The sequence below is a fragment of the Cibotium barometz genome, chromosome 11 (genome assembly GCF_041138505.1).
Source record: "Cibotium barometz isolate CiBa-2024 chromosome 11, ASM4113850v1, whole genome shotgun sequence".
Lineage (NCBI taxonomy): Eukaryota > Viridiplantae > Streptophyta > Polypodiopsida > Cyatheales > Cibotiaceae > Cibotium > Cibotium barometz.
The window spans coordinates 56,844,094-56,855,302 of record NC_141056.1 but is presented as its reverse complement, the minus strand read 5'-3'; the positions used below and the strand labels follow the sequence as shown (position 1 = coordinate 56,855,302).

General features: G+C 44.7%; 1 protein-coding gene across 4 annotated transcripts in view; it reads right to left on the bottom strand.

Annotated features, from left to right (window-relative positions):
• Positions 1–2,626: 2,626 nt before the first annotated feature.
• LOC147634367 (uncharacterized) overlaps positions 2,627–11,209 on the bottom strand; it is a 52,742-nt gene continuing 44,159 nt past the window's right edge. For all 4 annotated transcript variants that reach the window (XM_086805507.1, XM_086805506.1, XM_086805508.1 and 1 more), the window contains 4 exons: positions 8,379–8,435; positions 8,113–8,187; positions 5,965–8,018; positions 2,627–5,867 (listed from right to left, as the gene is read on the bottom strand). In XM_086805507.1, the coding sequence (XP_086661633.1) occupies positions 3,084–5,867; positions 5,965–8,018; positions 8,113–8,187; positions 8,379–8,435 (4,970 nt within the window). In that variant the 3' untranslated portion in view covers positions 2,627–3,083. The remainder of the gene's footprint in view (positions 5,868–5,964; positions 8,019–8,112; positions 8,188–8,378; positions 8,436–11,209) is intronic.

The following is an 11,209-nucleotide window of genomic DNA, read 5'->3' as shown; positions in this document are numbered from 1 at the left end:
CACTACTGAAGTTCTCAGGTAATGACTGGAACAAGCTTGCAATGCAGTTCAGAGAATTCCTCTGGAGTTTTGCAGATAAGAGGTCATGGTCCTTTATTTCATGGGAGCAGATCTGCTCTCCTAGGGAGGAAGGGGGCTGGGGGATCCCTGATATCATAGCTAAGGCTCAAGGCCTGCTTAACAAATGGATTCCCAAACTGGACAGCCCACAACCTTGGGCACAGATCATTAAGTGGAGAGTTGAGCAGGCCTCACTTAAAGGCTCCCAATGGCTCAATACAAGCTGGATTGATAAGCTAATGCACCCTGACAAGCTAAAGGGCTGGAACTCCTCCCTTACCACCATGAAGCTAGTAAACAGCTGGAAAGCAACAACTAAGGAGGCAGTATGGATGGGTTCTCGGTTTGACTCATCCCTTGAGCAGAGCATATGGCTTTGCAAAGATGCAATGCAAAATGGTGTCCCAGCAGTGGAAGCTAACCTCAGAGTAGCAAAAAGGCTGGAAGCAAAGGGTTTGGCAAAGTTCAAGGACATCTGGTGCTCCACTACTAAACAATGGTTGATCCCTACTGGTAGATGGAATGCACTTAACAATGTACAGCAAAGACTGATGCTTCATGTACTGAGTAATATCAGGAGGGAATGGCCCACCTCCCCAATGGTGACCACAAGGGTTAGCTTCAAGTATTGGTCCCTCCCAAGCATAAGACCCAAGGTGTCTAGACAGAAATGGGCTATGAGAATAGCTGTTGCCTGGAAGAAGGAAAACTGCACTCTGACAGTGGATTATTGCAGGCAGAGAGCCAGGCAGACATGGGGCTCTACAGGCTCAGGCAGATTAGACCTACTCCTGTGGAGAATATTGAATAGGAAACTACCAGTTAGGGGCATAACCAGCAAGTAGAGCCAGGGGAACCCTTACTGTCCCAGGTGCAAAACCCATAAGGAATCTATGAGGCATGCCTTTTGGGAGTGCAAGGAGGTGTACCCTGTGTGGGCAGCAGTCAGTAGAATCCTCAGTGATGATTGTGGAGTGCATGACAAGGTCAACTGGAAACAAGCAGTCATTGGATGCAAGGGCAGGATGAACCCTGCCATATATCAAGTGTGGCAAACACTGAGAGGCTTGATACTAAGCAAGATATGGGAATCTAGGAATGCTTTACTGCATAGGGGATCCAGCTGTGACTATAGCTCCATAGGGAGAGTAAGGAATCTAGTGGTAGAAGGTCTTGTATTAGCAAGGACTAGGGAGAGAGGGAAGATTAAAGCTACTGTGGATCTACTGCTTAGGAAAGTCCATAAGCTCCAGTGTTCACCTTAGGGTGCTGTATCTTTTTTGATACTTAATATAAATTTCTTTGCATTAAAAAAAATTTTGCACGCTGCAAATGAAGATAAATGCTCCTAATTAGGAGAGGCGTGTATCTTTCATCTATTTTTTTTAAGAAGCGCGAAATTATATTAAAATAAAGCGTTTTTTTTTTAGAAGCTGGGAATCGTATTAAAATAAAGCGTCGAACATTTACAAAGTAACTTGCTTTTGTTGAAGAAGCATAACCGCAGTGTCCTAAGCTAATTCAGTTCCCAGATCTGACTATATTCAATCAACTCATCCTCGTAATCTCTACTTTCTTGTCCATCCTTATCCAGCCTTTCTTTGTGTATTAGGCTGATTTTCTCTTGTATCTCTTCCTTGGCCTTTCCCATATATATGGGACATCTCTTCAACACCATTTTTAGCGTACTGTGCTTCACAAGCCTTAAGCTTTTATCTAATTTCAATACAAGCCTGAGGCGTATTCGTTCTTACTGTTTCATCCAATTTTTATACAAGCTTGAAGCGTTTTGGCTGGATATTTCCTTAGCTGATTTAATCATAGTATCTTTTAATAAGATAATTATACCTTAGAGTTCCTTATATACTTATCTAATTCTTCATTGCCATATCTCTCTCTCTTCATCGCCTCTCTCTGCATAGAATACCTTCGATTTGAGTATTCTTTCCAAAGTTGGAAAATCCCCAAGTTGCATTTCAATTTGAGAGTTTTTACAATTTCATTTCAATTTCGTCTTGGGTATCTCTGTAAAATTGAAGTGTGATTTTTCAAATCCGTTTTTGCGACTTTCACAATCTCTTCAAATTTTTTTTAAAATTCTGACTACTTTTAAAATAATATTACTAATATTTCGACTTTTTGGACCGTATCAGTTCTTTTTGGAGGGACAAGCGCCTCTACACATAACCTTTAAAAATCTCTGAAATGGAAAAAAAAAACTCAAAAACATTTCTTTGACTTTTTTAATCTAGTTGTCTCAGCTGCGACTCCATGAGCCACACCTTCATTACCAAGTGTCAGATTCTAGCATCTTAATTACTGAGGGGCTTTGTCTTGCTTGAACACCCACATAACGCAGGGCAGCATGATAAGCTGTCTCAACCACACGGCTCATACTAATACATTTTCATATATACGTAATAGATGGATGAAATATTTGACTAAGACCTCTCTGCTACATAAAAAGAATGGTAATTCTTAGTCGGGGTGCCTCTAAAATCCAACAACACTAACCACCTTTGCAATCTATGTAAATCCTTAATTCCCAGCCAAAAAGCTTACATTAGTTGCAAAGAAGCTTCATTAATATCATGTTCTTAGTCTTAAAAGTTTGTCATAGTTCGAAATCTTTAGCATGGAAGCATGTTAATGTTGGCACATACAATAATACCATATCACGATGTAATTGGAACTAGGCCAAGATTGCTCCTCGGCAGAAATAGCTTCCAGAAAGATGCTAAGTTGTTTACATGCGCTTTTGACTAGACTTTAATAACACCCAACTCTATTAGGAGTCAAGGTCATATTTTAAATATTCACTTGGGGAAATGAAGTGGACGAATGACAGTACATATGGCAAAATACAAAGCCACATCACACAAAAGCTTTCATAGATCTCGGAAGGGCTACACCATAACCACTCTGTTCCAGATGAACAATTTGGGTCTCCTTTAGTAACGTTCACCAAAATGATTTCCCACCAAAACCCATCCTGCCTTCCCTTTCTTATTTCTTGCATCCAATCAACCTGCATGATTTGCAGCTCTGTAGCCATAGCCATGAAACCCGCCACGTCTTGATGGACCATCAAGTCTCTCATGCCTGTTCTGCCCCTTATCCAGCTGTCTGGTGTTAGACTCGCCTTCATATCCCACCTCAAATTCTTGTTCTCGTGGCTTGAAATTTTGGGATAGTTGTGCCACAGGCTGATAGTGGTAACGCCGTTTCTGGCCGTCAACTGATGTGGAGTTGGACCTGCTTGACGTAGGGCTACCATTGTAAACTGGATTGGAAGCCAGTTCAGCGGTCTTTGTTACATGGATACGTTGTTTCTGCTTGGATATTTGAGCCTCTGCCACAGTTGGCTTCTCAATAACATCATGTTGCCATTGACTAGATTCATTCTGTTGGTGATGAGTATCCCGACTTGAACTCCCTTTTAGATGCTCCTTATATAAAACCCTCCCATTTGTCTCACTAGCCCTCGGTATAGCATCACCTATAGCAGCATCTTCCAATGGTGGCTGAGATTTTATTGGTAGTCGAGGTTTATGAGGTTCAGATGGATGCCCAGATTCTCTGGCCCTTCCATCATTCCCCACATTCTGCTGTCCCCACTGCTCCTCTGATAAAGACAAGTCTCTTGTTTGCATCTCTCTCTCTTCTTCATGACCACCTGTTACAGACTGTCTTTGCTGTTGTCTAACAGGCTTCGGGGTGTACAACTTAATCTCATCTTTTCTCTTGCCTGATTGAGACCCAGTAACAAAAGGTGTGGTTGCCGCCGTCTGAACAGATCTTTCCCATTTCTTTTGTGGTGAGTGACTCTCTTGCATGGGCACTTGTCTCTGTCCTTGATCAACGCTGGGGACAGACTGCTGCTGTTGCAACTGTGGTTGCCTCCCAGGCTTTGGGATATAATATTTGACCTCTTTTCTGTTTTTACTGGATTCAGATGAAACATGCAACTTACTGTCATCTTTGCTCCCTGCAGCACATGACTGAATTGCATCCTTGTTTCCTCTATCATGGCCAAGCATGTCTTTGTTTTTGCTTGCTTCAGATCCAGTGCCAGCCTGAGCTGATGAAGTCCAAACAACTTGTTGGCAATGCTCCTCTGTCAACGGCCTCTCTCGTGCATTTCTCTGCCCATGATGATTTCTTGCTGCATACTGCTGCTCTTGCATTTGCTGCTGTCTAGCAGGCTTCGGGGTGTATAGCTCAATCTCATCTTTTTTCTTGGTTGATTCAACAACTGTGCATGCTGAGCTTTGAGCAGACTGCTCAAGTTCCTCATCTGGCAGATGGATCTCTTGACTGTTGTTAACCTGCTTCTGCCCTTGATGACTACTTGTTACAGCTTGCTTTTGATGCATTCGTTGTCTAGCATGCTTTGGAATGTAAAACTTTGTCTCATCCTTGCTCGTACTCGATTCAAAACCAATAACGACAGGAACTGCTGGGGTTCGCACTGGTGGTTTCCAATGCTCCTCTGGCAAAGATCTTTCTCTTGTGTGTACATATCTATGTTCTTGTTGACTGCCTGCTGCAGACTGCTGTTGTTGCATCTCCTGATGCCTGACATGCTTTGGATTGTGAGACTTGGTTTCTTCTTTGTCTTTGCTTGCTTTAGATCCAGCAACAAGGGAGCTTGTTGAAGTTTTAAACGACTTCTCCCCTGTAGACCTCTCTCGTGTGTGCACGTGTCTCTCTCCTGCATTGCAACTTGCTAAGGGTTCTTGCCAATGAATTTCCTGCTGTCTACTGTATTTTGAATCGTAAGACTTGATCTCGTTGTCATTCTTGTTTGCTTCAGGTCCAATAGCAACAGGCATTGCAGAAGTTGCAGAATGTTGTTTCCCTTGATCTTCTGAGAAAGACCTCTCTCCCTTGTGCAAATGCCTCTGTCCTTGGTTACTACTGGCTGCAGACTGCTGCTGTTGCTCTTGCTCTTGCTCTTGCTCTTGCTCTTGCCGTTGACGTTGATGTTGATGTTGCCTAGCAGGCTTCGGGATGTAGATAGGGTTCTCATCTTTGTTCTTTCTAGGTTCAGATTTATCAACCACCGGAACAGGAATACTTCGACCAGTTTTCTCCTGTTGCTCCTCTGGTAAACACCTCCCCTTTATTTGCACCTCTCTTTGCGCTGTAGGGTTGCTTGCTGCCAACTGCCTTTGCATTTGCTGTCCCTGTTCCAGATGATTGCTTGCTATAGAATGCTGCTTCTGTGTCTCCTGTCCCTGTTTTTTGTAACTCCTAGCTGTAGACTGCTCTTGCTGCATCCGTTGTTCATGTACTTGATGAGCGATTGCTCCAGACTGCTGCTGTAAAATCTGCTGTCCCTGTTTACTATGACTGTTTTCTGCAGACTGATGCTGCATATGTTGCCCCTGCTTTCTACTGCTGGCTGCAGACTGTTGTTGCATTTGCTGTCCTTGTCCTTGGTGACTGCATGCTGCAGACTGCATCTGTTGCACTTGTTGTGCATGCCTTTGATTATGGCTTTCTGTAGGGTGCTGCTGATGCTGCTGCTGCTGCTGCAAAGGCTGTGCATGTCTTTGATGATTGCCTTCTGCAGATATTTGTTGCATTTGTTCCAGTAAACCAGCTTTTGGAATGCATAACTGAGTCTCCTCTTTTGTACCACCTACAGTTGCTGAGGTCCTAACAGGTGCCCAAACCATGCCTTCGTTTGCATGTTGCTTATCCATGGTGTGTGATTCATGCAGGGGACGATCTCTCTGAAAACGCCTCAGTGAATGAGCTTTTCCCTTAGCCTTCTTGTTCCGGCCATCATCATTGAACACCTTCAGAAGACCAACATTGTGCTTGATATTAGGCTCCCTGTCAGTAAGTTAAATAAAGATAATTATGAATAAGATCAAAATATGGAAATATCTTCACCTGTCCTTCCTCCTGAGAAGATGGGACAGCAAGGGTCTTCCAAGCTTGAACCACAGGGTAGATGGACCTTGGTGTGATTTCACGGTCCTCATAAGCTTCAGTTTTTGTATGTTTGGGGCTCTCCACTTGATTAGCACCTGAAACACGATTGGAATAAACATCTGTGTAAGCCTTTTCCCCACTTTCACTTGATGCATGACCAGCATCAGAGGTCGCTTCAACACCAGAGGAAACAGCACTGTTATGCTTTTCACCAGAAGATGCAGCGAAGCCTGCACATGATGAGGTGCTGCCATTAACTCTGTTCCTTTCAGAGGTTTGACATGACAACAAAGAGTCCTCTGAAATACCACTAGTTCCTTTACTTTCACTCGGTAGTGAAAGAGGCAAGCCATCCTTTTTAGTTCCTCTTGTTGACTTTCGAGACACGGGCAATTTCCTTCTAAAATTAGTACTTTTTGCAGCACCCAAAACCTCACTTTTGCTGTCATCATCAACTATCTGAATGTCAGTGTTCTCCTTTGAAAACTTCAATTCCTGGCTGTCACCTTTGGGGATTTCCTTGTTGGTTTGAATAGCCACCTTTGAAGCAGGTACAATCCTTGATGGTTCCCCAGAATGTTCAGCCCTGCTACCTCCAACCTCTTCTATGGTCTTCAATGTTTGACCAGCTGACTCTCCTAGCTGAGAAGACGCCTCAGCTCCTGCAACCTGAACCCCAGAAAACTTGCTCAGCACCTGGACAGAACCAACGGCAGAGGAGGCTGTTTCAAGAACAGGCCTTGGAAAATCTTTAGTTTCATTAACACTGGGAACACCTCCCTGACTATCACGTTCATGTCCTCCTCCTGTCGTTGCAGTAGCCTGCTTTCGTCTATCAGCAACGCTTCCAATAACAGAAACTGAACTGGGAGACTGCCTCTCACCACCACCCCGGGGACTTTCTCCAACCCATCTCTCCCTGTATTTTTCTGATGACTCAGAATTTGCAATCACTGCTTTTCTGGTTAGGTTTTCAGCTGGGAATGGCAAGTCTTCCTGCTTTTGAGATGGCACATCTTTACTAGGTGAATCTACATATTTTGCAGCACCTGCAGCATCCTTTGTGTCAATATGCTGCTCAACCATTCCAGCAACATGATTCTCCCTTGAATTCATCATACCCAGGCAACTTTCGGGTTGAATTTCACTCTTCAAAATTTCCTTCTTGTTATAACCAGAACTTCTTGAGGAAAGTGAGTTTATTGTCTCTCCAGCATGTCCAGGCCCCCTACCTTTGATTTCTTCCATGTGCCTATTTTGTGGCTCCCCCTGGAGTGTTGGCCCTTGAGGCATCTTCTCCAGCAAAGTGACAGGTCTATGCATTGAAGATGAGGCCCCTGCTTTGTATATGCCTACAGGTATATCACCACTAGAAATACTACCCCAGGCATGATGTCCAGGCTGATGCCCCCATGATGTAATGGATGTGTTAGGCTTTTGCAACTCAACACCAGTTCCAGAGATAGAATTGGACGGTCGAGTGTCGCTAGCACCTATCGGTGTGCCAAGATTACCTCCGTCCCTCCCAGCCCATTCATCCCTCTGTTCTCCAAACTTTTGGCCCTGATTTCTGTCTCTTCCACGACCCAAGACAGGTAGCTCATGAGACATCATAATATCCATGTCATGTGGTCGAGGCCCAATTCTTACTGCACCATGGCCTGGGTGTTCAGGATACCCTGATTGAGGATGCTGGATTCCATAAAACCCAGACCTGCCAAAATGGTCTAGAGGCCCAGAATCAGGAGGATAGCTTCCATACACTCCAGGACTGCCACCCATAGCCAGCATGAGCGTCTCCCTGTCCTCCATGTTGCCATACTGAGGAACTCGAGATCTGTAATATCCGCCATGGTGTGATGCACCTGGGTACATACCTGGTCCAATAGGTATCCCATGACTGCCTGGAGGGGGTATACCATGCCGCATGAGAGATGGATAAAGATTATAATTGTCTTCAAGTCGACCATATGTCCCAGGTCCTGGGCCAGGTGTCCCATGCCCAACACCACCTGCAGGATCGTTAATATGGAAACAAACTAAGAACTTGATAACAAATCACTGCCACAGGCATAAAGCATTCAGGCCAGAAGCATTATTACAGACCCATATAGACTGGATGCCTTCGTTTGTGCAATAGGCTTCCATCCGCAGATGGTGGGCGATTCGACAATCCTATGTCTGCAAAATAATACTTTTTCAATGCTAGAAAAATGTGCACTAAAACACACCCATTCCAGCACAAGGCACTACATATATTTACATACTCCCACGGTATCCTCCTTTTCATGCCATTCTTGTTTTCCCATGCCCACCCACATGCAACCAAGATCACCCACACACATACCCACAGGCAAAAAAAAAACAATCACCTGAATAAACTGGATCCCTCCCATCTGCAGATGCAGGCCGATCCAAAGGGGATGTTTCTGAAAGAAATAAAAATAACAGTATCAAGAAGCACATATTTTGGAACTAAACACAAATTCAAAGGACCTGTACACAAAGCCAATAACGACGTATCACTGTGTTCAAATGGTGTCAATTAAATGAATTCTTCTATCTTGCCCCAGATCCAGAAGAAAAACTTCCAGATTGGTGCTCTAATGATATCGCTGACCTAGACAGCGCATCCTCATACTCTACTTATGTCCCTCTTCAAAGCAGCAGGCCCCAACCTATATACTATTTTCCCTTGAAGCACTGCAGGAATTTCCAAGGTCTGTAGTTATTTCCAGGAGACCGGGAAAATTTCCCTTCTTATCTTCTTCTTCTTAAAAACAGTAAAGAATGAGGGGGGAGATAAGACAGCGTGTAGAAAAGGCCAAGGATCTATGACAAAGAATAATTTGTAAATGTGATCAGAATGGTAAGAAGAGACTTGACACGTGCGCCTCACATGCACACATATATATGGGCATGCGCACACACGCACACACACACACACATATATATATATATACATAAAGGCGTGTAGAAAAGGCCAAGGATCTATGACAGAATAATTTGTGAATGTGATCAGAATGGTAACAAGAGATTGACACATGGGCGCTCACACGTACACACACATATATACATAAAGAGAGAGAAAGGAGAAGAGGGGGGGCCGCCGGGGGGGGGGGGGGGGGGGGGGGGGGGGAACACAGAAAGCAATGTCACACCTCCGTAATCAGAATATTTTTGTTTACCCAATACAGGCACATCAGCAAATGACACATGAGTTGATGATGCTATATCTGCGAAGAATACAATCACACTGTTAGGAAAATAGTATCATGTAAAGAGATTCTGCATGCTGCAAGTTTCCACCTCTTTTCAAAACTCTCAAGTTTCCGACCACGAGAGAACACCACACCAGCCATGGATATCATACCCACAGCCTCATCGAGCCACAAATTCTGGAGTGCCCAACCACCCACCAGACCCCACTTGGGTGTGACTCTAGATAGGGCCACAGAACTACAGTGAGCCTGCGTGCTGGTGGCTGCCACCATCTATGACACGCTGTTCACGCTACACACCAGTGGCCGCCACTGCCATCTGTAACGCGCACTGTGCACACAAGTCCTCCTTGTCTTCACCGCGCAATGGTGACCGCCACCATCTGTAAGTGTGCCCTCTGCCTCCTGGCCTCTGATTGCGCTTCGCACACAGATGGGTTTGCCCCCTGTCTGGGCGCGCTACAGGCTGCCTTATTCGCACTGCATGCTGGGCACCGCCATCTGTGACACGCTGTTCATGCTGCATGCCGGTGGTGGACGCCACCATCTGTGTTGCGCTGCTCATGCTGCATGCATGCCCTCCCTGTCTCTGCTGCATGCTGAGACCATCGCCATCTGTGACGCACTCTGCCTCCCTTATCCCGCCACCATAGCCCAAAGTACAAGATAAGGATGCCCAGTCACATCGGGTGACATCCCTGTTTACATAATCCATACAAGGGATGTTTCACATGCCCCTACTCACACACTTCTTTGCATTGATTTTTCCAACAAACCCTCCCTCAATGGAAAGGAGACATGAGCTAAAAATGGTCTGCACGGGCCTTGCAGAATATCATGCTTGATGATAGAAATGATGGCAGCTCTCACACGAACAAACACCAACAACATGGTCTTCAACGGAATCCTCAAAGCCGAGATGAGGATGAAGGAACGGAACCCTCCCACGAACTGAATCTCGAAACCGAGAGGTGAGGGATGTAGACCCAAAATGTGTGTCTAAAACCAAGTGTGAATGACTGACTACTCCATCACTGACACATAAATGGGAAACACCAACTAGAAGTGTAGACGGCATAAAAAGAAAACCCCGTTGGATGTAGCATAAACACAAACAAAACATAAAAGCCCCAAACACAAACAGAAATCCCTGATTGGACATAAAAATCCCACAGGACACCAAAAAAAAACCCCAAATTTGATGAAAACCCTAATGGCTGGAAATCCCCAATTTATGAAGCATAGTTCAAGGGCTTCAATTGGCTGACTCAATGTTCATAGGAAGTGCAAAATCTGATGATAAAACCCCAAACATGAGAAAAGCCCCAAAATTTTCACAAATGGCTTTAATTCTCCAAAATTCCCAACATTGAATGCCCAATCAACACTTACGTCTTAATGGCACAAGAAAAGTCCCAATTTGACAAAAATAGCCCCAAATTTGGACAGAAAGAAAAAGTCCTAAATTTCACATAAAGGCTTCTAAATGGCTGAATATGCAAACAAAGGAAAAAGGCCCAAAATTGATCACCTAATTGGCTACCAATTTTGAAGAAATGCGAAAATCCCCAACTTAATGGCTTTAATTCTCACTAATGCCATTGGACGAGTGTCCAATCGACACAGAATGCCCTAATTTCAGAAAAGCCACACACACACACACACATATATATATACATACACAAACATAACGAAAAAACCCCAAGATGTGTGTACTTCTGTGAGGAAGATGCGGGTGGGAGTTGAACGTTATCTTCCCTCTCCCCCCTCAAATAGACAAAGCTGAGCTTGCGAGAGGAGAACAAGGCTAAGACGAAGCTGGAGATGTAGGCAGACAGTGATCGCAGACAAGGCTGAGGTGGCGCAGGCAGTAGCTAAGCAAGCAGAACTCGGTGCAAACGCCAACTAGGCGGAGCAAAGGCTGAGGGGAGGTGGCACGGCAAGAGGCTGGCTGGCGGATGGCCCCCTCAGCAGTAGCGCCA